Source organism: Podarcis gaigeae (genome assembly GCF_964106915.1).
Source record: "Podarcis gaigeae genome assembly, chromosome: 4".
Classification (NCBI taxonomy): Eukaryota; Metazoa; Chordata; class Lepidosauria; order Squamata; family Lacertidae; genus Podarcis; species Podarcis gaigeae.
This window is the reverse complement of record NC_139677.1, coordinates 87,495,191-87,521,608: the sequence shown is the minus strand read 5'-3', so window position 1 is coordinate 87,521,608 and position 26,418 is coordinate 87,495,191. Positions and strand designations below refer to the sequence as shown.

Here is a 26,418-nt window from a genome sequence, read left to right as displayed (position 1 = left end):
CTTCAAAAGCTGGCATGATGTTATAAGGATAAGAAGAATATGATTTGGCAGGTGTCCATTTTTCAGTGGGCACTAGGACACCAGCGTGTGGGGTTGTGTTCTTCTGGTTGCTTGAGGCAGGAAAAAATCATTTAAAGGTAATTTAATTTGAAAAAAGTAACTCATGTCTAGGGTATTCTAAATACTTAGTGGATAGTTTCCCAAGAAAACAAACAAATATGAAGAAACATTTTAGCTTTTATTTAGACAAATGAAAGTGCACATTGGAGTAAATGCGCAAAACTCTAGTCGTGGTTTTTGAAAGTCAGATAACATTTTTCATTCTTACTGAAGAATCTGACTCATTCAGAAGTTGAGGTGAATTTGTATGCAAGTATTCCCTTTGGTACTACAAAATATCTTGACAGTGGTTCTCGGAACTTCTATGAAGATCCAACCTTAGCACATCCCATGACAGATATTGTAGTCAAAAGGTTATTATTGCCAGCTCCAAAATTCATTTCCTTAATAGGCTCCCTTGAATTGTCTGTAGGTGATGCATATTGCATTAGGAAGTTCTATAATAAAGAGTGTTTTAATTTCATTCTTTCATATAAAATGACTTTACCCTTGGGAACACGTAATGAGATGAAGAATGCACTAGCAAATTAACATCTCAGCCTGTCATATTGCTAAGGATTATTAGATACATTAGGCCACTCCACAGGCATGAAACCTTATTAAACCTTGAGGAAGCTTTGTGACAATAATGTTTTGTGTGTGCTAGTTTCTGGTAGTTATTTTAGCCAAATTTGCATCGCCGAGGGAATTATTTACAGTGTTCTGTCTCTGGCATTTAGAGTGCAGTCTCTGCTTCTGGGAATAGCACCTCTTCCTTGTTGAAGACTGATTTAATCTTCTGATTCCACAGGGCAAATGGGAGAGGGGGCAGAGGAGAGGCTTCCTGGGTACCCAGATTATCCCCACCTCTCGGGCACAAAGCTTCTGTGATCCCTCCTACATTCTGACTATAGTTTTCTTTTTCTTAAATCTGGAATTGTACATCCTTCCCTCTTCCTAGTTAGAGACGCTTATTCGGGTGGGGACGGAGATAGGAAACTGTAGCTTACTTAATATCTGTCAGGAGCTTGTCCTACACTCGAGTAGGACCCTGGCAGAGACACATGCCTGACTGGCATGTTCTCTCCCTCCTGGTCAATTGTTTGGGAGCTTCAAAAGCTTTCTTCTGCCTGAACATCACAGCGACTGATGCCAACAGACATCGGCACACTCGGGGATCTGCAGAGTCTTCGCGGTTCGCATGACAGACCTCAGCAATTCAGCATTTTGGCTAATCTACTTTTATTTACATATAAAGCATACACAGCGCACTGCAACATGGCTCCCTCTCTAGCATCAGACAGCAAAAACAAACAAAGGACAATAGTCCCACTTCACAGAACACAGTAACACAAACATCCTATCTCCGTCACTTCCCACTCTGTGGAATGAAAACATACACCGTCATGTGATAGACAGCAATCTCATGACTGCAATCACAGAGCAGGAATCTTAACAATATCCAGACTCTAATACAGCAGCTGCTGTAGCCTAATGCCGACTCTGCCCCTTCTCTGCTCTACAGCCAAGACAATGATGTAATAGAAGGAGCCACAAAAAGCTGACTCAGAATTTTTGGGCAGTTCCCCAGAATTCCAAAACTGGAATGGAAAGAAGCATTTTCCCCTCAAGGGAAGATCTATAGCATGCAGTGGCCCCTCCCCTAGTCCAGGAAGGCAAGCAACAATCTCAAGCTGGAAAAGGAGGACCTTACAATGTACCTTACAAATTATTGCATTTTAGAACTAAATCTTAGTTTCCACTAGCAATTCTATGGAAACAATCTCTTTGACAATGCTACAAATGTTTTGCCTTCCCACCTTGCCTCCAGCACCCTAGCATAGTACAGCTATGTCATGAAGAGGATGGAGAAGATTCCTGTCACAACACCATGTGTGTTATTTATGGGCTTAAGCAGTAGCTAAATCGATACACTAGCAGGAGAGGACAGGCTAGTTGATTATGTCCAGAACCAGGACTAGGATACGTATTAATTCCAAAAGCTGCTGCCTCCCTTGAGGTCAGGGACGCAGGTCGGCGGTTCGAATCCCCGTGACGGGGTGAGCTCCCATTGCTCGGTCCCTGCTCCTGCCAACCTAGCAGTTCAAAAGCACGTCAAAGTGCAAGTAGATAAATAGGTACCGCTCCAGCAGGAAGGTAAACGGTGTTTCCGTGCACTGCTCTGGTTCGCCAGAAGCGGCTTATTCATGCTGGCCACATGACCCGGAAGCTGTACACCAGCTCCCTCGGCCAGTAGAGTGAGATGAGCGCCACAACCCCAGAGTCGGTCACGACTGGACCTAATGGTCAGGGGTCCCTTTACCTTTACACTTGAGGTCAGTTCTAATCCCTCATTTTCCTTTAGTTCTAGTAACACTGGAGTTCTTTCCTGTAACAATATCCCACAGCACTATGCATGTGAATACTTAAATCGCATGGGTGGACCAATGTGATGTGTCGTTCCCATCTGATTGGTTGCCCTCTTGGCCAGGCACTATCTGTGTGGATTTTCTGACATTTACAAAATCACTGTGGAATAATTCAACTGGAAATTTCAATACCTTTGCTGTAGCTTTTTTATATAGTCTCTCAGCCATTTCAGTGCAATCTAAAATGGGAAGTTCACAATGAATTCTGCATTGAATTTAACTGTCTAATAAGTATATATTTTAAAAAGAAAAATTCCGGCATTAAACTAAAATATAGTGATGTTAAAAAGTTTGTGTATTTAAATATCCATCTCCCAGCCAAGCTCACAGATTTTATTAAACACCAAATTAGGAGTGATTACTTCAGACTTCATGTGATTGTCAAACATTGCAGTCTCTTATAATTTTATTGAATATAACTGCTTGCCCATAACTTTCTTGAGGAACTGAATTAAATGTTTTTGAAGGCGCTGCTAAAATGAATTTATTAAAAACAAATTACAAAATGATTCCCATGACCACTTAGATACTGAACAATTTACAAAATGCTGTTTTTCTAATGGGGAATTGCAATTATGGCCATGCTATAAAAAGAACTGTTGTTAAATCATTGAAAGGAGCATGCAGAGATGCCCAGTGTACAACTAATGAATACAGAAAAGGGGAACAAAATCAAATCACTCTTAATTGTCAGGGATGAACATTCATAATCTGTGTTGTGACACATTTAAAGGTCACCTGATTAAATGGCTGTGTCTGAGGGAAAGACCACAGCAACATATTTTGACCCTGACAGAAAAGCAAATTACAATTTATTTAGTGATATTATTGTTTCAGTGGCTTTTTCAACGATGACTCAGTGCTATAAAACTAGCAATATTTTTTGAAAAATAGATATATTTTTTATACGAAGCTAGCTGGCTCCCCACGCTTTGTCACATGAATCAGGCAGCTCCTACAAAAGATGGAGGTGACCAGAGCCAACTAGTGAGCCATTGAGAAGGATATCCTGATGGCACTAGCCTAAGATGTTCCAGCTGTGATTAGATGAGAAGAGGAGACACTTCAATGCAAGGCGCTGCATGCCATGGGCAGCACATCTACCTGCATCAGGGAATTCTGTGCTTCTTTGCTGATCAGAATATGCATTGCTCAGCATAGAAACCGCAGAGATGGTTAAGAAGTTATTGTTTGGGGACTTGAGGGCTGTTTTTTTATGAAAGAGTGCAAAGCGTAAAGGAAGAATAAATCAATATGAGGGTATAAAGAGGAGCCCCAGTCTTGGTCCTCTTCCTTTAAGTGCATGTGATATATGACTATAGCAAGGAGGGTTCTGTTCATTGAAACAGTGGGATGCATGAACTTCTCATGAATGTGAAGTTCACCCATATTGTCCTGGAAGAAAAAGGAACAAAAAAAAAAAAAATGAGGTCAGAGGACACTGACGTGTTCTCTGTCAGTTGTTCGCTGAACTTCTAAACCCATCCAATATATTTTGGATAAGGATAGATTTCAGAAAATGAATTAGTTGCATTTTGGTTGGTTGTGAGATTTCATTTTATGACTGAGAATTTCATGGTCTCTTTATTCTGATGCACGGCATATGTGGATTTCACTTTATGATAAATATTTCACTTCAAAACCCCAAAATTATAACTAATGGGTCTCTTATTGTCCAATGCATTGTGCTGAGCTGAAGGAAAATGTCTGTTACAGGATATGTGAGTGTGATAATGATACGTATTTATGAAAGCTATGTGGCACTTCCGCTATTTTATTCATAATATATTGTGACCATTGTTGCCATAATTCACCAACTTTCACTTCACATGCAAAATTTATGTGGGGTACTATGTTTCTATAATGTTTAGTGACGCATATGTATTATGATTAGCTGTGTATAAAATTCAGTGTAATTTGTGAACTAATTTATGTATAGTAACTATAAGGCTTACTCAGAATCATAGTAAATATTGTTATATACAGTGGCGTATTCATTTGAGAAGAGATTAATGTTCTTTGTGACATATTGTGTACTAAGAAGGGATTCATACAGAGAAAACAGACAAGCCTAGGCAGCCAATTTGAATTTGTGGGCCAGTTCACAGCTTGTATCCCATAAGTCCCATTCATCAAACAAGACTGTTCTTCTTTTCATAAAACTATTTTTTTTGTTTCAACGTGGAAACAATCATTTCCAGATAATACTAGAAGATTTTTATACTTCATTTTACCTTATAGATATGACATACTGAGCCCACTTGTATCATTCCATAAGTCCTACAGTCTGTCTTCTCTGAAGAAGATCAGGAACAAATAAGCCATTTTAGAGCTAAAAAGCTTAACTTCATTAAAAGTAATAATCCAGGATAGCTATTAGAAGGATGCAGGCTCAATGTTCCTCTGTTTCTCTCCACAAGAAGATGAATGACATCAAACATTATTAGTTCAGGGTTCTCCCACTCATAAATCTGCCCCTAGGACATTAGTAACACCCCTTTAGTAGAAATGAGACTTCACAATTTCCTTTTGTTTAGACAACTGTCACATATCAGGACCTTTTCGTTTCCCAGACCACTCTGTTACATCGTAAGTTCCTCTCTCAAACACCAAATTTTCACTTGATGGTTCACCAACATAGCAAGATAAGCAGATTCTTTCTGAGAACAGAAAATGGAAGAGACTTTTCCTAGCAGATGCAGTCCACAGTTCTCACAATCACTTTAATTTTGTGTGATTTATATATTCATTTTAAGCTGCCTTGAATTTGATTTTATCATAGAAAGATTAAATATAAATGTCAAAATAAATAAATTGAACGATCCAATTTAGGGGATTAATAGCATTTTATATGGAGACTATGTTTGCTTGAATGGAAAACACAGTCCAAGTTAAGTCTCTTTTCTTTTGCAGTTTGATGTAAAAGGGGTGACTTCCCATAGCATTCACTTACCTCCTGACATTTTCCAGCATGGGAAATTATTTTAATTTTTTTGTTTTTATTTTTAGAATAACAAGTCACCCCCATTCTCACTGAACATGAATTTTTTGCTCCCTGAGCTGGAAGCTGCCATATGAGTAAAAAAAAAACCTAGTCATGTTGTGCATCAACTTCATCTTTCTTGCCCCTCAATCACACTAAAATCAAGTTCAAAGTGCATTTATCATTTGCATCCAAAACTACAGTACTGGGCTTGCTTATATGCATTGATGTCAGTGGGACCTATAAGCATATAACATATAGAGGATTGGTGGGCGAATGTATTCAAGATTCAAGACCATTTACAACAGTAAACTAGGTGTTTTCCCCCAATTAATGTGCAATATTGTTACCTTTGTAGAATTGGGTGAGTAAAGCAGAAAAGCAGATCTTGCTCTCAGATACCCTTGACCTCTCAGAACTGTTCCACCCTGACACATTTCTCAATGCCTTACGACAAGAGACCGCAAGGTAAGTGAATTGGTTGCCATTTTATGAATCTCTTAACACCTTTCCTTTCCTTTTATTGCCTCCTGTTTGCCTTTCTTTCCAGGAAAATACTAAACGGTAGCAATCAAAAACATTCTCTTCTGTATGGAGCCCAGTTGGTCCCCTTTCTCTCTCTCCTGCCCTCTTGTCATGACCTTTTTCTATTTAGAGAAACTTTTAGTTAATTGCATTAGAAACCTGTGGTTTTTATCTTCTTTTATGGACTCTCTTTTAGATATATGTTAAAGATATTTAACATTTTGCGTTAAAAATTAATGTAGGCCACCCTGAGTAGTGTTTCTAAAAATGTAAAAAAGAAAACAAAACAGGATATAAACTTCCTAAATTAAATAAACGGGTGAAAAACCATTAGGCCACCAAGCCTAATGACATGTAAGATAAGCTGAGAAACCTTGATCTCCTGGCATTGTAAAAGCAGGGGAAGGAATGGAGGAGGGATATCTAGCATCCATTGGACCACAATACATTGCTGGAGGCCTGCATTTGGCATCCTTGGCCTGATGTTAGAGCAGCCCCGCAGTACAACTTTCTCTCCAATAATAAGGACTTCTTTCTGGCAGCAGCTTCTGTGATATTTTAGGGAGCAACCCAAATTCAAAACCCGCCTGGATGAGCAAATTAGGATCCAGCAAATCTCCAGCTCTATTGGCCAGTTCCCAACACAGCCATAAGTATGCTGGCATAACTTCCTTATCCTGACTCAACCAGCTGAACTGAAATAAGTGGATGTTACTCAAGCAGAAACCCTGAAAAATGAGTGTTCCAACGGCGTAGTGGGGACAGCAAAGCTAGCCAGGCTTACTTGAAATTAAATTCCAGTCATTTCAGTGAAATCTATTCATCTGTAAGTGTAAATAAACTTTTAAGAACTCTTAGTTCATAAGTACTAACTGTTGGGATACTGCCAGGGAGATATGGCCCATCATGGCCCCCACGTCACCTCCGGACGATCATCGACCTCCCGCAGTATCAGCAATTAGCGACATGAGCTCCAGAAAGTAGCTTGTGACATTCCAGAACTCATGCACACTCTATCAGCAGAGTTCGCACAGCGAAAGTTGCACGCAGGAGTGTATCATTTAGAAGTTTATTCAGCGTTGGACAGAACAAAGAAAAACATGACTGCCTGCTTCGGTATGCTCAGGCACAGAGAGAGAAATGAAAGCAATAGAAAACATAAACATCCTGTGAACAGGAAATACGCAGACTCTGTGACTCACAAAGCCTGCTCCATTTTAAGGTGGAACGGAAATATCCTAACACTAACTAGCGTATTTTTTGCTCTATAAGACTCACTTTTTCCGTCCTAAAAAGTAAGGGGAAATGTTTGTGCGTCTTATGGAGCGAATGCAGGCTGTGCAGCTATCACAGAAGCCAGAACAGCAAGAGGGATCGCTGCTTTTGGTTTCTGAGATTCAGATTTTTTTTTTCTTGTTTTCCTCCTCCAAAAATTAGGTGCATCTTATGGTCTGGTGCGTCTTATAGAGCGAAAAATACGGTATATGTTGCACTCATCCTATAAGAATCTTTAAATATTGCTTAGTTCTTAAGTACTAGCTATATGTGGACACTCATCCGCAGGCAACAAGTGCCCTTTTAAAAAAAGGCACTTTGGGAGAGAATATTTTAAAGAGGAAAAGTACTGGGGAGAGCAAGACTTTGCACAGTGGTTGACCACTGTGAAAAACAGGATGCTGGGCCAAATAGTTGTTTGGTTTGATCTGGTAGAGCAGAGGTTTTCAACCTTTCTGAGTCCACGGTTCCCTTGACCAATTTCATTCTTCCTGCAGCACCCCTGTGGGGCTCAGAAGCCCAGTTATGTCACCTCTTGCCTGCAGAGCTGGCAGCCTCACACCCTATTTCAAACACCCTCCCTTGTGGAGTGTTCTCTCAGCCTCCTTCCCCCTCCCCTCTCCTGAGGAGGCCTCTGGGCAGCTGCAGCTGCCGCCCTGGTCTCTGAGCTGCCCCCTTACCCCAAAGAGAGGTGCCTCCTCACACTGCCCCACAGGGGCCTGGGAAGCACCCCTGGCCAGCCCCAGAGGCACCATTCACCAGGGGAGCTTGTAGCCAGGGCTGCTGCAACAAACAGCCGCACAAGCCTTTGGGAGGCAGAGACTCAAGAGTACATCAGAGGAGGGAGGGAAGGAAAGAGGGACAGTGGCCAGTGCTGCCCCTGACCATCATCCAAGGCACCCTAGGGTGCCAAGGCACACTGGTTGAAAACCACTGCGGTAGAGCATCACCGGCATGAGAAGAGCTGAAACACAAGAAGCAAAGGCAGACTATCCTAAAGGAGCCAAAGCTCATAGATATATTGGGATGCAGCCAACAACAACAAAAAAAGTGTAGGATTGTTCAGACAGTGCAGCCCTGAAAGCATTCCCTTGCCAATCAAGGCAATGGTTATCAGTAATTAGTTAAAACAGAAACATGTGGGTACTTTTGTGCCTGTGGTTGGAATTCCCTTGCCTGGCAGCAGCAGCTCCATTAGTGTGTAGGCCAGGTTTCCACATTTTCTGCCAGCGGTTTCTAGTTAAGTCCCAGCATTTCTACTCTTCAGAGCCAGAACATGAAGACAGCTCCCGGGGGAATGTTTTGTGGAGACAGAACATGTTTTTGTGCAGAAAATGTTATCTTAAACATACCGGTAGGTATGTAAATTAGGAATTCATAGTCCAGGAAATAAGAGATTTTGCTTCTTCAGAAATTACTATGTAGTTTTTTTTAAGCTCTTAAATTCTTATTCAGATTGAAACAATATTGTTTGAAAAAATACTTCTATCTTATTTTTCATTGCCAGAAATATTTTCTTTTACAGAATGCTATATTTTCTCTTGCTCCTTTTTTTAAATAAAAAAAATCCAACTCGCTTACTCAGCAGATGAATCTGTTATTTTAAGTTTCTTATGGTCTTCTGAAATACATTATTTAGGTTTTCATCTTATTCCTCTCTTCTAGGGTGATGGGCTGTTCAGTAGACAGCCTAAAATTTACAGCATCCTGGAAAGGTCAGATACGAGCAGCAAAGCTCCAAGTTCAGGTATTCTGTATGTTCATATTTTTCTCATTCACTGAAGCTTCCATGAAATTCTATGAAAGCCAACTGGAATATCCCTTTATTTGTTCTATTGAACTTATAGCCTACCCAGTCTCCAAACATGTGATGGGTTCCCTAATTACCCTGGACACTCTCTTATTTTCTATGGGAACCAAAAGCCAATAACATTTTTCACCACTTCTGGGAAACAAACATGCAGGTCTCCAGAAGAAATTATTCTAATAGCTGAGTGTGGGGGGGTCACAAAAATGTTACTAGAATCCACTGCTGTAGCAAATTCTTTGTAACAAACCAAATTCCGTTCCTTTAAGATGTTTTCCTCTTAAAGTGGTTCTCTGGTAAATGGTGCTTTCTATAGGCAGCAGTAGCCAGCTTGATGGTGTTGCACCCCTGTCTTCCCAACACTGAGCATCACTGCTGCTTACTAAAAGTGGGAGGGATGGGGCACAGGGAGCTCAATGTGGTGTGAATGCAATAGTAGGAACATCTGATTGGTTGCACCACACTGAGCTTCCCATACCCCACCCTTCTTGGTTAGCAGCAGCAGTGCTCGATATTGGGAAGCCAGGTGTGCAATGCTGCAGTGCCTGTGCCACTCCACTGATCACTGCCGGCTGTAACATGTGAGTATTGCAGAAAGGTAAGCTTGTCACTTGTCACTACCTTGCCAACAAAGGTTCGTATAGTTAAAGCTATGGTTTTCCCAGTAGTGATGTATGGAAGTGAGAGCTGGACCATAAAGAAGGCTGATCGCCGAAGAATTTATGCTTTTGAATTGTGGTGTTGGAGGAGACTCTTGAGAGTCCCATGGACTGCAAGAAGATCAAACCTATCCATTCTTAAGGAAATCAGCCCTGAATGCTCTCTGGAAGGACAGATCGTGAAGCTGAGGCTCCAATACTTTGGCCACCTCATGAGAAGAGAAGACTGCTTGGAAAAGACCCTGATGTTGGGAAAGATTGAGGGCACAAGGAGAAGGGGACAACAGAGGACGAGATGGTTGGGCAGTGTTCTTGAAGCGACCAGCATGAGTTTGACCAAACTGCAGGAGGCAGTGGAAGATAGGAGTGCCTGGCGTGCTCTGGTCCATGGGGTCACGAAGAGTCGGACACGACTAAATGACTAAACAAAGCTCGTCACTTCAGCAACTGTTACTCCTGGCGCCAATAGAAGCCTGGCAGAAGTCATCACCTTGAGGCAGAAATAACACTTCAAGGACTGGCAGAGTCCTCAGGGAGGGGTTGTGGGCGACAGCACGGCATGCATAACAAGAGGATGTTTAGATTAAAAATGAACTGATTAAGAAAAAGACCAGTTGACAGGAGCAAAGGCATTTGTTGTGGCTTAATGAAGGCTAGGACTTGCAGATCGTAAATCTGGGAGCTGATTGTCAACAATTACAAATGCATTTTTCAGACATTCAGACTTCTGATACGGTTTTCAAGTGTATCTGTAAAGGTCACCTAACAATTTTGGGATCCTCTCTGAAAGACAATTTGAAGTGCAGGTGCTCTTTAGTCAGGTACCTGAACCAAGTTTACAGCTTGGTCCAGAGGGATTTCCAATCCTGAAATGGATAATTAATTCACCAGATAACCTCAAGGCATGATTAGGGTAACAATTCCTTCCTATTAAGGCTATGAGGAATTCTTGATTCAGAGTCAGTTTGTACATTATTATATCTTTTTAATGACACTTAGAATTACTTAGACAGAGACTCTACCCTGACACATCTCATGCCCATATGCAAATACATGCCTCTTGTGATCATTTTAAATCACTGGGAAATGAAAAATAAAGAGGTGTTCCCAATGACATTTTAGCAGTAGCATGAATTCACTTAAAACAGAATATAAAGACGTCAGAGAAAATATATCCCAAGTTATGTCTTCAAGTTTTGCAAACATCAGATGTGCTGCTTATACACACAAATATTAAAACCATACAGACACTTGGCTCTTTATAAACTAAAGAGAAGCATGGCTGTGCCTTCCTGGTGGCTTTCCAGTTGAGTTGTGATCGCACTTAATGATCATTCAGTTCCTACAGTGGAGAACTTGAACCCTGAAAATCAGAGATTCTTTGCAATCTGCCAGCTTACACATTTGTTTGAAATAAAGTGAAGCTTGATATGTGTGGGCAAATTTATCTAATAATGATCATGAAGGCTGCATTGCTACTTAAGGCACAACAGCATTTTATTTTTCTATTAGTGCTGCAAATCATTCCTTCCTTTGAATCGTAGGAGGAAAGAAAAGGGGTGAGCTCTTTCTTTCTCCCTCATTTCTGTCCTCTGTCCACCTGCCTGTGCATACAATCAGTCAAGGGAGGCAGCTGGAAGAAATAGCCTCTTCCCTGCCATTCCATATTCCCAACTCCCAGCAGTCAAGGCGAAACTGCTGCATTATTTGTCCTGGATGGCACCAGTCCTCATACAAGGACTAGTGGCACAAAATTTGCCTGGGGATCCAACAAGGACCCCCCCCCCCCACAAAGCAATGAGGTTTTGCAATGAGATAAGTCAGGGGAATATAGCAATGGCCTATAAATGTCTATATTACATTGCCTGCACAGGGAATTAGAAGAACAACTTGGTACCTCAGGTTAAGAACTTAATTTGTTCTGGAGGTCCGTTCTTAAACTGAAACTGTTCTTTACCTGAGGTACCACTTTAGCTAATGGGGCCTCCCGCTGGTGCCGTGCCGCTGGAGCACGATTTCTGTTCTCATCCTGAAGCAAAATTATTAACCTGAGGTACTATTTCCGGGTTAACAGAGTCTGTAACCTGAAGCGTCTGTAACCCGAGGTACCACTGTATTACATTTAAATGTGTTTATTTACTCAAAATGGTTGACAGAGTAAAAAATAGTTCTTATGGATGGAAGCACAAATACTGACAATAGAATAGAATGATTAGTGGTTAAAATTATGCAGACTATCTGCCCAAAACAATTCCCAACAGAGATAGGAAAAGACATGCCGTATAAGGGATTATGAGGTGGATGTTTAAACCCAACATAAGCAAAAAGATACTAAATAAACCAAGAGGAGGAAAAGTTCACATGCAAATAGCTGGTTTTCAGCTCTCCCAGGAGCTGTAGGTGCATAAGACTCATGAAATATGAAAGGCAGAAAGAAGTGAGAGGGTTGGGACACAGTGGCTCCCTGTCTCATAAATGAATATTAAGAAGAATGAATACTAAGAAGCAGTTTCTTGAGATTTCACTGTTACCGCTGGAGCCTTGTTGTGGCTGGGTTTGCAGGTTTACTGCTGATTTGGGTGGGAAGGGGTTTCTTTTCAGAACAGAGAGTTAACTAACTCCCCCTGTATTCTGGAGGATGGCTCATCTGCTAAAGCATGAGATTCTTAATCGCAAGGTTGTGGATTTGAGCCCCACATTGGGTGAAAGATCCCTGCATTGCAGGGGGTTGGATGGGATGACCTTTGTGGTCCCTTCCAACTCTACAGTTCTATGTCTTCAGTTATTTCCACCACAACCTTCCATATTGTGGGCCTTGACTGGCCTTATCCAACTTCATGGGGATACAGGAGTGAGAGATGAAGTGAGTGATTCTAGCTAAAGCTCAGGTAGGGGAGAGAAGGCTTTCCCCCCTGTAGGTCATGGGGTCAAAGTATCTTGAAAAGGAGAGGCTTGGGATTGCCTTCTGGATAGGTTAAAAAAACTGTACAACTTGGGGGTGCAAGAGAGAGAATTGATTTATCAGCTGACATTTAACCTAAATTTGCAAGGTCATCTTAATTCATGTCTGGGATAAGCGCAGGTGACACTGAAGAACAAAAAGTGCAGTTAATGATCCTCCGTGAGTAACAGCAATTACATTTCCCACCACAGTCACAAAAGGTGACTTCACCAGTCAAGATTATTCTTTAAGACTATGTACGCTACAGGGATTGACCTTGGATTTCTAAGGAAATACAAACAAGGTTGCTTATTTTAATTAGAGCAGCATGTTTGCTGGAGATAGCTCATTATTCGCACAGGATAATTAATAGCTGAATTTGAGGTGTTTACCTGCATTTGACATGACACAGAGTCCATAGGATTAATTAGGCATGCATTAAGGTGGTTCATTTGTCACAGGGAAAATCTCGTGTTCAGCAATCACTCTGGGGAGCATCCTTGGAACAAACAACTGGGGATCTACTTGAATATGGCATAGTAGGTTTGAGGGTCCTCTTGTTAAATGTGCCCCCTTTTGGTGTGAAGCTAAATGATACACAGTTTTGGGGGCATGTGCAGCACTTCCATTGAACTGAGCTCTGCAACAGTGGCAAGTGGCAACAATTTTTTATTATATACATTGCTTTTGAGAATCATATTGAAATTGATTCAAAAAAAAATGGAGCTGGGAATGCCAATGACAAAAAAATATAATTTACTTTATTATTAATTTCAGCAAATATTAGCTTCCCCTAAATGTAGGAATTCGAAACTTCATTCAGAAATTGTATGTGCTGCTTCAGTGATTAATTGCTAAAATGAAGCTTTCAAAACATATCACCCCTAGAATTCTAGAGTGCCAGATATGTTAGCACAATAGAAAAAAATAAAGTGAGCAGCAGACCTTGTACAGTCCCCCCCCCCATACATTTAAGATTTATTTTATTCATTCCCCCTGTGCATTATTTCTACACATAGTAGAGTGGCAATGATTTGCAGAAAACATGCAGTAACTGGATCCGTTCTTTGAAAGTGCATGTCAAACCTCTCAATGGAAAGCCATGCCTATTTGAGCATTTGTTTTCTCCTCTTTATATGACATGGTTATTGTTTATTCGGCTCTTGCTGCTCTATTTCCATTACTCTAGTGCCCTGACACTTGCCACTGACATAGACTGATATTTTTTCTCTAGCGATAATAAAGAATTTGTATCCAAAACATAGGAAGTGCCCCTTATTCTAGAACATACTTTGTAATCACACTTCCTACTCTGTTCTGTACTGTTTTCAGCTGATTTTTGTTATTTACACGAACCATTCAGAGAACTGCTTTAGCCTATGCTAAGATATAACACAATCACTACTCACATTTTCAATCCCTAACACACATTTGAATATTTTATGTGTTTCCATGACAGATCAGTGGCCTTCAACTGGAAGGCTGTAGTTTTGATGGAAATCGACTTTCAGAAAACCAGCATGATTCTCCCAGTGTGTCATCTGTGCTCCCTTGTTACATGGCCTGGATTCCACAGGTAATTCATTATTAAGGGTCCTAAACTTTAAGTTCTGTAATTGGTTTCCTTTGCTGTAATAGGTTTTCAGTATGACGTCTGACCTGCTTTAAAAAAAAGAGGTCAGATTCCTTGCAGTTTAATAAGCTCCATTCTTCATATCTTCAAAAGTGGATTTTCTTTTTATCTAAAGCTATACTTCTCGGGAAGAGGAAATAGGTTTTCATAGAACACATGGTGCTCATTCGCCCTTTGTTGTTGCAGTGTGGACCTGTAAATAGAGAGTTCTATTCCTGGTATAGGTTAATATAATTTTCATTTCCTCAAATATTAGCTGGGAACATTTAAGCAGACTAACCACAAAAGCCATATTGCATAACCAGAGCCAGTTTTCATGACCATTTTTTAAACTCACTGATGTTACCTTAAATTAGTTCTTTTCAATGGCTATTCACCTATTGAGCTACTCTCAAGGCTTCATATGTGCCCGGATCACATTCAACTTACTTTGATTTAGTAAAATTTCCCAATTATTTTTGTAGCTTTATACAAACTTTTGTTTAAACAATTTCATGCAAAGAATCTGCAAAGTTGATTCCAACACCAAATAATTATTGAGTGAAGATAGGGCTGCCATACATCCGGAATTTCCCAAACTTAGCCGGAATATGGCAGTCAGAATCAGTGTCCGGGCAACCCATGTCAGAAGTGTAGATTTTGGCAACTTTTCTTAAAAATAGCTCAACAGCTTTAGCAAATAATAATGATAAAAAGCTCAACAACTTTCCCCCAAAAAGGTTGAAATATGTCAACCCTAGGAAGAGTCCCTCAGAAGAGAATGAACGACTAATTTTGCTATCATGTAATAAGCCAGATATATTAAGGCTTTTCTAGACCATGATGGTCACAGTTGCATTAACTTTACATAGTTAAACAATTCAGTCATACAGGTATCTCCCTATGTACCGATGCAGAAACAATTGTGTGGAGGAGAGCAGGCTGAAACCAAACAATAGGTGTCAGCCTTTGGAATAATCAAGGAGCAACTGGAAGTATACACAGCGGTCTGTCAAGGTGCAGGTCATACTTGGCTTTTTTCCTGTGGGGATGTAGGGGTACACATACCCCTAAATATTTTTTGAGTCTAAGTTTGGCCTCATTGAGGGGCAGTATTTTAATATGAGTAGAAAAATGAGAGTACCCCTAAACTTTTTTTTTAGGAAAAAAAGCACTGTATTTGGCTAATCAATAGTTGTTGAATATCACAGAGCTCTTAGATGAATATAGTATAGCACTCTAGACTTTTTCATATGACTGGTTGATAAATCCTTAGGGAAGAAAACTGCCCTGAAGAATAACTTTTGTTCATTGTCTGCCATTTATCACACTCTCCCAATTAACCTCAGATGAATAATTATTGCCAGATTGTCTGCAGTTTATTTCCCCATAAAACTGAAATCTGAACCAAATTAGGTGTGATATGCAGTCATATGACTCTTTCCCTCTAGTGTTTTCTTAATTAAAAACAGCATTGAATATTGCAGTAAGGAACAGGGAGGGTGTATTTTACTTTTTCCCCTCTGGCTGTTCATTTGCTCAAGACCTCACTTTTGCTTTTTCACCCCAACCTGCTTGCTCATTCTCAGGGAAAAAGGACCTTGTATATTTTCTGCAGGGGGGAAAGCATGTTTGGGGTGCTTTTGAGTTGACAAAGTGCTGGAAAGAAATAGACTGTGCAGCCCTTCCATACACTTACCTCCTTCTGCTCTCAAAACTGCTATCCCTTTTTGTTTAAGTTGGGGGAAAGGAGACACATAGCTGCATTTATTTGACCCTCAGATTTTTGGGGTGCTGTGTATATCCTGTGTTTATAATCTGAATATAACACTTTGATAAGAATCTTTATATGATTATTTTTTTTAATGAAGTCATGATTTTCAGGTATCTTATTTTCCATTAACAATGTTGGCGCACGTGTAGAAGCAATGCAAGAGTGGTTCAAAGGCAGTTTTGAGTCATGTGTAGAAACTTCCTATGATCCCATAAGACTTCACCTAAATGCAATTCTGAGAGATCAGCTGGGGAAACATCAGCAAGGGCAGATCAAAAGAACATTTGATACAAAGGCATGGACAACGGCATTCACTATTGGATCTCAGTAAAGTGTATTGTTGTTAGAGATGTGCTCCATATGAACTCTGGGTCAAACTGGAGTGTCTCAGAGCCTTTGGGGGCTTTCCCACAGCAGAATCTGTGCAAGGTCCCTCATGTCAAAGCAGAGTCATTGGTAGCAATAAGCTGCTGTTTTGTTTTATTTTATTGTGAGAAGCAAAAGCTTTCAGTGAACTAGATTGAGCTTTTCGTCCTATCTCCACACTTTCGATTTCTTTAAAAAAAAATCCATTGTTTTTTTAGGGTCTGAGTACTTTTGTGCAGTTTTATGAAATGCAGTGCTATTCTCCACACACACACACACACACACACACCTTAGTTGCATGTAGGGTTGTGTTCCTTTTCATTCTGTTCTTTATATCCTTTTCTCATTGGAATTGGTGCAAAGTTTTATCACAGTGCAGTATTATCCCTCTTCCCTTCAGTTTAATGCTGGAATTATTTGTGTTTCTATTTCATTCCGTTTTTACCTTGCTGTACTTTCATTTTTGGTAGAGTTTCATTCCTCTGCCCCCTCTAGATTTGAGACTTTGTATATGCGGGGTTTTTTTAATTAAGCTATTTCATTTTATTTTTAGCTCAGCCTGCTTCTTTCATATACTCAAGTGAGCCCCTAGTTGCATGTGTGCCTCTCCCTGACTCTGCCAAAGTGAATTGCTTAATCTTAGTCTACCATAATTTATTATCACTATCTCTCATACATACCTACAGTATCTGTCCTATATTATTTGTGATGATAGAATCATAGAATTGTAGAGTTGGAAAGGACCACAAGGGTCATCTAGTCCAATCCCATGCAATGCAGGAATCTCGAGTAAAAGCATCAATGACACATGGCCATCCAACCTCTACTTAAAAACTTCCAAGGAAGGAGAGTCCACAACCTCATGAGAGAGACTGTCAAACAGTTGTTACTGTCAGAAAGTTCTTCCTGGTGTTTAGTCAGATCTCCTGCAAGTTGAAGCCATTGTTTTGGGTACGACCCTCTGGAGCAGGAGAAAACAAGCTTGCTCCATCTTCCATTGACAGCCCTCTATTTATTTGAAGATAGCTATCATATTTCCTCTTTTCCAGGCTCAACATACCCTTAACTGTTCCATATACCCTTAACTCCCTTAACTGTTGCTCATAAGGAAACTGTAATGCTGCCCTTGGAGGAGAACGACTACAGCTCACACTGGACAACCATGCCTGCAAATTTCTCCAAATTCTGCTAGGGGAAAAAAGAAAGCTATACACATTTCCATTAAAAATCAAATTTAAAGGCACCCAGTGGAATGTTTCTGGCTGGCTTAATCTACTCTAGACGGGCTACCACACCTGCACAGTTTATCCACTTCTGTCCACAAGGGGTAGGAAGTTAGGAATCCTGACGCTGGTGCACACTCCTAATTGCTACTAATTTGCCAGGAGCAAAGTGAGAAGTTTTGAATGTGCCCTTAAATAACATTTTAAGCAGAATGTTCTATAAACAGTATACAAGGGTTGTTTGGTATTACATATACGTAAAGAAAAACAAATCCCAAATATTATTTAAATGCATAGAATTAGATTTTAAAAACCTTGAACATTAAGAATTGTACTCCATACAACTTTCCAATTAAAGTAATCATCTTTATTTAATGCAGATTTGGAAGCCTCAATTTGTTCTACATGCTAATTTCTTTAAACATGGGTTTTCACTATGAAAGTATAAACTGGTAATTTTATTGCAGAAAAAATATATGTTGCTTTGTCCTTGAAGAAAAGGAAACACAGATTTCTGGGACTTATTAGAAAACAGAGGGTGGATAAAATGATTGGGGCACAGTTCACACCTATCAAATCTGTTTCTTTTGCTGTAGTCCTGGTTGTAAGCGCTGTTGAATTCAGCAAGGCTTGCTTTTATAGAATTGTGTTATTAATTTTAAAAAAGATAGTGTTATTATTTTTCATTGTTAGGAAGAAGCATAACTGGGAAAGAAGCAGGCTGCTCCCATAATCTCACACTGTTACTTACGCCCTTCTCTGTTTATTTACTTTAACATCCGTTCCCTAAAACACCAATTGTAGTAACCTCAGACAATAATTCTCTGTGATTAAGCCAGACCTGTCTGTCAAAACTGCTTGTGTGGAACCTTTGGCCCTCCAGATGTTAATGAACTACAACTCCCATAAGACATAGCAAGTGTGGCCAATGGCCAAGGATGATGGGACTTGTAGTTCAGCAAAATCTGAGAAGGCCAAAGGTTCCTCACACCTGGTCAAAATGAAACATCTCTCTTGCACACACCTCCACCTCTTCCCTTCTCAGACTCTGGGTGTTTCACCAGTCTGGTTGATCATATATCGCAGAAAATAAAATAGAATAGAAATGCTGTGTGCTTAACTTTTTGGAAAACCCAAGCCACAGAGTGGCTCAGAAGCTTTTGAGGCCCTTGATCCACCTAAAGACACCATATTAATCAGTAATCTGAAACCATGACCTGAATCACCCCAATTCACTGCATTATTCAGGTTGCACATCCTTAAATCAAAGACTTGTGCACACATGAGGACCCTATTGCTAACTGTGGAGACTAATTTCACAGGTGTCAGCCTCATTGAGTTCCTGGCATTCTTACCTAATTTTGCAACCCTGTATGAAATGAGTCCTGGTAATTGGTAGTGACCTTGAATGCATTTGGCTAGCAAGGCTTTCCAGCAGTTGACATATCCATTCCTACTCTGCTCTCTCTTACTCAAGTTCTCTTCTGATATCTAAACATAAATGAATTCGTCACACTTGGCCTTTACATCCCTGAGCGTCATGAGATTAATTCATCTAATGCCTTCACATTCAAATGGATTGTTTTTTTCTTGACAGAATGCTTATGGGTCCTATTCTCCTGATGAATGCATCTCTTTGCCAGTTTACACCAGTGCTGAGAGGGATTGCGTGGTGACAAACATTGATGTTCCATGTGGAGGCAGCCAAGATCAGTGGATCCAGTGTGGAGCTGCTTTATTTTTGAAAAATCAGTAAGAAGAAGGAAGACTATAAATGTTTTTGCTGCTAGCCACCAGATAGAGCTCTGTTATCTAAGAACTGTCTCTGTTTGCAAAGTTAATTTAAAACCAGAATGTGAAAAATCCAAAGATTATATAAATAGCTGTACATAAGAAATTCTCACATTGCATTCCAATGGGCGGACAGCATTTTTAAATTTTATTTTTTAAAATACTTCTTTTTTAGTCAATGGACACATCACTCATTGCAGCACAATCCACCAGGAAGTTCTCCTGCAAAAGCTGAATTCAAATAAGCAGAATCTGAACATGAAAACCTTGTAGTGTCATTGCGCAACTCCCATGTATTTCAGTGGATTGTGCCCATTATGCATAATCCATTAAATTCATGTGCTGTGCAACCTCCATTCATTTTGTGCATCCTGTCATTAAAACGAATCAAGGTTGTGCATCACTAGTACTTTGCAGAGTCTTTCCATTAGTTAACTTTACTAACTCTTTACTCATGTGGTTTACTAAACATCATCCACACAACTACATATTCTCAAGGTTGTAATACTATCTATTTCAAGCTGTGTGTTACACAGATTTTAGCAGATTTAGTCTTTGAAATTCCTGTGATCTCTTTATTTTTCCATCTTCTACATTTCCATCTTCTATGAGCTATCACTTTTTTAAAGAGTATATTTGTTTCTGCACATGTAAAAGATAAAAACCTTAGAATTGTCTAGGTACAAATTTTAAAAACAGGTCATGCTGATATATTTACTGAAAATATATATATGTGAATTATATTTATTATAAATCTCTCATTAAATAACATTTGTAGCTTTTCAGTTGCTATTTTGTTTGAGTGTGGTTTGTGATTAACCAGATTCTTCTGTGTGCTGTGTATTAATTGTTTTATCTGACTCCTGCAGCAGAAAGACTTATGTCTGGACTGGACTGAATTCCAGCCAGGATCTGAATACATATACAACACAAACCCACAAATTAAAGAGAATGTTAATAAGCTCCAGATTAAAATGATAGATCTATATTCTTCTTACATCACATGCCTCACTTTGAGGGAGAGGGTGGGGGAGATGAAAAATAATGAACTCTAACCCAATAGAGCTGGCTGTGGGCTGCCATTTCAGAGAGATCTAGATTCTCTTCCAATGACTTATTGCATCATCAGTGGTGGCGCTGTGGTTTAAACCACCAAGCCTTTTGGGCTTGGCCAATCATAAGGTTGAATCCGCACGACAGAGTGAGCTCCCGTTGCTTTGTCCCACCTCCTGCCAACCTAGCAGTTCAAAAGCATACCAGTACAAGTAGATAAATAGGTACCACTGTAGCAGGAAGGTAAACAGCATTTCCATGTGCTCTGGTTTCTGTCATGGTGTCCCGTTGCACCAGAAGCAGTTTAGTCTTGATGGCCACATATGTGACCAGGAAAACTGTCTGCAGACAAACACCAGCTCCCTTGGCCTGAAAGTGGAGGTGAGCGCCGCACCCCATAGTCGAATTCGGCTGGACTCAACTGTCCAGGGGTCCTTTACCTGCATCAGCAAATGAGTTTTGAAATGGAGAAGAACAGCTACTGAGCTTACTCAGAACTGCACCATCTCAACAGTGTGCCTCACTGCTTCTAAGTAGTAATAAATAACAATACTGTAAGGGTGTTATTGTTTTTGTATGTTATTATGATATGTGTTTTGTGTTTTTTATATTGTAAACAGCCCTGTGATCTTCGGATGAAGGGTGGTATAGAAATAACAATAACAACAACTAATATAATCTAGGAGCAGCCCCCACAATACCTGATTCATGAAAGCAGCACATGGATCAAAGAAAAGGCATAATATTAGCCTGCGTGGAATAAGTTGGTGCAGCTCTAGAGGCCTCATTGCCTTCAAAGCTATCAGGACTTTTGTGATGGAACTTCTACAAAATATGTTCACTTGGCTAAAACATGTTCTAGCATTTCCCAAAGGTTATTGAGTATTTTGTATTGTGCGTCAAGGGCCTGAAACATGATATAGCTTAGGTTGTCTCTCTGACAGGCACAGTTTGCAGAAAATCTTCCCTTCTCTTCTTGCAAATGAATTTTTAGCATTCAGGGTCCACTGACTTTGCAACTGTGAACAGAATACTAGCTGGTGTCATAGTGTCAGTAGAGAGCTTGGAGCAGCAACTCAGATTTCAAACCTCTCTGTTCCTGATTATTCTCAGCGAAGTGTCAGCCTGGCAGTGGCATTTCAGCATCAACACCTTTCTGTTTCAATTGCTGATCATTTTGGTAGTTGAAATGAAGATGCCAACTAGATATGGGAGTCCTTTTGAGGTGTCAGTAATAAACTGGGAATTGACAAAAGGAAACAAGGATGCAGAAAACAATACATGGGTTTTTAAAAATATATTTGATCATTGGCTGTCACTCCATCCATCTCATCTTGGCTAACATTGTTTGATGAGGTACAGAGAGACATTATACTGCATATTTTATTAAACATAAGGCTCACATTGACAGATTCATATACTGAATAGCTCATTGGAGCTTGTGCGTCTCAACCTGCCTATTGCAACATTGACTTAGTTCCCGGCATGTAATGTGCAGAAACAAGTTGCTCAATCCATTTTGGCAGAATCTAATTCTGTTCAAGCCTGAAAGCGTGTTTTGGTCCTGAATTCTGCAAACATATTCAGACACTCATAAGCAATATATACCTGCCAATATATGCCTGGAATGTTGAGAGTTTTTTATTTATTTACTTACTTACCCTCATCTCGAGGCTTCTTTTGCAGACTATAAGCAGTGACACTGGTAAGTGTGGGTCTTGGGGTCTAAGTCTGGGATCCTGCACCTCTGCTCTTAGTGAGTTTTCAAATGAAATATATGGTAGCCACCTGGGCTACTGCTGGATAAAACCTTCTTTTAATTTCACCTGGTTATAACCCAAAGCTATGAGTGCATGCAAGAAGGACACAGAATTCTCAAATGGGCAGTCCTGGGCACAGTGGAAATAAGAAGTGGTCAATGGCACTGCCAGGTTTGTGGGGCCCTGCTGTCCCCATCACAACCACAATTTCTCTCCCTGTTGCCACAGCATATCCTCCAACATTTATCCGATGAAAATAAGGATGTCCTATTCCATAATAATAATATTAATAATTTTACTATTTATACCCTGTCCATCTGGCTGGGTTCCCCCAGCCACTCTGGGTGGCTTCCAACATACATACATATATATATATATGCGTATGTATAGATGTATGTATGTTGGAAGCCACCCATATATAACACACACACACACACACACACACACACACATATATATATATATATACACACACACATACACATAATTAAACATTAAAACATTAAAAACTTCCCTACACATAGCTGGCTTCAGATTTCTAAAGGTTGTATAGTTACTTATCTCACATAACTCCATACTCACATAACTCCATACTCCATACTCTACAACATTTCTCTGAGGAAATAGGGACGTCCTACCATACTCTCCAACATTTCCCTGATGAAATTAGGGACGTCCTGGGGAAAAGCAGGACATTCTGGGGTCAAATCAGAAACCAGCATGGCTTTTGTAAATCTGGGGAAATAGGAACACTTGGAAGATCTGCCACAGTTTCACTTTCAAAGCAACCCCCTCTCCTCTTCCCTTGCCTCTATTTCCCTCCAAGGGAAATAGCACCAAATGCAGCCTTGTTTGAATGCCTGGTGCCTCATTCCTCACTCCTTTGAATGGGAGAACTTTCAGAGTTCCAGGCATTTTGAAATTATGAACCACTTTCCTTCCTGAGATAGCTGTAATGCTGAGGTTTTGCTGTAATACTCCTGTCAAGTTGTCAAGCCTTTGAAATAGAGCAGTTAAGGAGTGAAACAGAAGTTCAGCATGAGAAGAGGTAAGGAAAAGGGAGGGGCTTTGCTTTATCTTGACACCTGCGCTGCCATTCAGAAGTAATGGACCAGCCTGTACATTCTGCAATTGCCTACGCCAGAATGGAGGTCACTCAAGGAATTAACATTGACTGTAGGATCTTGACAGCTTTTCCTGATGAGCTCCTACTGTTTCACAGAGAAGGCCTTGAGTTGAACACTGGACACTTTCACTTCTCAAGAACTGCCCGTGGAGGATGGTCTGGCGAGATCTGAGACTTTAATTACCATGGGCCAATCTAATTGACCCGACTCTGTGGTCCTCTACCAAGGTAATTAATTCCACTGTAGTTTTAATACATCTGACAGTACTTGACACTTTCGTTTGATGGTACCGGCTAACTCTACACTGGTTAATACTAACTCTACAGCACTGAGAGGACTGTTAGAAATGAAATAGATTTTGGGTATTAAAAAAAAAACTTTGGAAGCAAAAGACGGTCAGTTGTTGGAAAAAAAAGAGGACACTCACATTTAATCAGATTAAAATGAAGAAAATTATGGGGCAACTCAGTTTAAAATTTATTTATGTATTTTATGTAAAATATATCAAAGTTGGGCACATGCATCTGAGAAAAATACACGAGCAATTAGAACAGATATTCTACCTTAGACCCCTGTTTATCCCAAATCATCAAGAGTTTGTATTGATACTTAGTACAGATCCAGAAAACAAGAAATAGTTGTTTCTTCAAGAAATAGTTTTTCTTCAAGTAGAGAGAGGGACTGTGGCTCAGTGGTACAACACAGGTGTAATCCCTGGAAGATCTGGAAGAAGATGAGGAAACTGCCTGTGAAGGAAGCAGAAAGTCACAAGTAGAAACTGGTGGGTGAGCTGGACAAAGAGTCTGACCCAGCATAGTTCTGCTTCCTCAGTTTTCCATTATGGGTCTTGGTCTGCCAGCTGAACGCCCGTGCTCTAGTGGAGGCTGCTATGAAGACAGCTTTTCTCCAGGAAGTGTCTGTGGCTTCAACTGGTATTAATGAATCTTTAGTTGAGTTAACAGAGCATAAAATCAGAAGCAACATAGCATACGATAAAGCAATTTGTTAATGCAAGTGGTTTTTACCAGATGATCCACCCAGGCATGAAGAACACGGTGTGCAACAAATTTCACCTGACATCTTCCAAACGCTTCGACGTGCAGCCTCGAACTTTGCGTTTCTGTTTGCCGTTGTCATTGCCACAGGTAGGATGAACCGTGGTGGATTCCGTGATCCATTGCCTGATGTCCTTAATGAGCTTCTCAGTCAACAAAAAGAATGCAACTTAGCAAACCACTGCAATATTTAGATGTTAGCACAGTGCAGTCACTCAGAGTCAACAGCATTAAACATTGATAGTATGAAAGTAGTTCACAAGAGACTTCAGAGCCGAATGTGTGCTACAGAAATACACTGGAATGAGCCCATGTGTCACCCATATGTCTAAAAAGCACATATAGAAATTCATACATAGTTCTAGCCTGGAGAAACGTAGGTGTTCTGCATAACTTCAAAAGTAGCTTGTCAGGCACCTGAATCTTCTCTAAGGGCATATCCTCATATCGATTCAACTGACACAGCTTCCTCTAACGAACTGCAGTTTCATAAAGGTAGTGAGAATTCTGAGTTTCAGTAAGAGATCCACAGCCTCCCTCACAGAACTACATTTCCCAGGGTTCCCCAAGGCAAGTGAATGATTTGGAGAAGAACAGGAAGAGCCTTGCATGCAGAAGGTTCCAGACTCAATCCCTGGCATCTTCTGTTAATAGAATCTTGTGTAACAGAGCTGGGAAGAATCTCTCTACTTGAAAACTTGGAGAGTTGCTGCACAGATTGTGCAATTCTGAGTTAAATGAATCGATGCTACGACGCAATACAGAGCGTCATCGTATGTTCATCTGGAAGGGTGTGTGTACAAAGACAGAAGACAAAGGACAGAACAGTGAGTGGAGGGGTGGCACTGGGCTTTGACGTCCCAACAGATTGGAGGCATCAAAGTGCAGTGCCACCTGACATCAATATGGCGTCAGGGAATTGAGCCCGGGGGTGGTGACATAAGGATCTGGCCCACTGGCCAGAAAAGTTTCTCCACCTCTGTTCCAGAGGGTAGGACTCAAACCTATGGGTTTACACTGTTAATTTCTGTTTGCCACTGAGCAGCGCTTTGGAGTCACAAGACTCTGTTTACATTCCACACATTCCATACTGTTGGGAGACGGGAGATGGATGTGACGTTAGTGGTTTCCTGTTCCTTTGTTCAGTTGCTCTCTGCTTTCATAGAGAGAGGGTGTATTTTTCTTTGCTGTCTGCATAGCAAGAAATAAAACTCTTTAGCCATGTAGCCATAAATCTCATCACTTCCGCATGCTGCTGGATTCTCTGCTGGATGGGAATGTGCCTGAGGCCTCATCAAAGGCTCAGGTCGTTAATCATGTTGGGAGGCGATTCCGAAGGACTCCGCCAGAAGAAAATGAGCTTTATCAGCTTGGCCGAGCGGAGATCCCGACACACACTACAAGACAAAGGATTTAGGCTAAACATTACAAAGAACTTCCTGGTGGCACATGCTATTTGACAGTGGAACAAACTATTTTGGAAGGGGGTGGACCTTCCATTGTTTTTAAGCAGAGGCTGGATGGACACCAATCAGAGATGCTGTAGCAGTGGATTTCCTGCATCGGTAAGGGATTGAGTTAGATGACCTTTGAAGTCCTTTCCCATTCTGATTATATTACAAGTTGGAATGGAAAACTTAAGCCAACGATCCAAGAGTTACATCTGAGAGGGGAAGGGAGGTTGAGACCCTAAAACAATACAGATTGCTATGATCTGAAAGCCTTCATTAATTATGATGCAAGGGGTGATCAACTCAAATAAAAGGCTGGTTTTACTGGCATCCAGAATGTTCAAACCACCTTTTCTCCCCCCATAATGAAAATTAACCGCCAGCCTTTGTTGGTCCCTGCAACACAGAGCTATGTACAGAAACTATCTGTTCTCTACAAGGATGTGCTTGGCAGAGAAACGTTTTCATTTTGTTAGGAAAACTGTATT

The 26,418-nt window shown here is 40.4% G+C and overlaps 1 protein-coding gene across 2 annotated transcripts in view; it reads left to right on the top strand.

The window, feature by feature from the left end:
* The window catches only part of DYNC2H1 (dynein cytoplasmic 2 heavy chain 1), a 151,838-nt gene extending 131,566 nt beyond the window's left edge, over positions 1–20,272 (top strand). For both annotated transcript variants that reach the window (XM_083735721.1, XM_083735720.1), the window contains exons 86-89: positions 5,870–5,979; positions 8,977–9,058; positions 14,178–14,294; positions 19,291–20,272. In XM_083735721.1, the coding sequence (XP_083591847.1) occupies positions 5,870–5,979; positions 8,977–9,058; positions 14,178–14,294; positions 19,291–19,449 (468 nt within the window). In that variant the 3' untranslated portion in view covers positions 19,450–20,272. The remainder of the gene's footprint in view (positions 1–5,869; positions 5,980–8,976; positions 9,059–14,177; positions 14,295–19,290) is intronic.
* Positions 20,273–26,418: the final 6,146 nt, after the last annotated feature.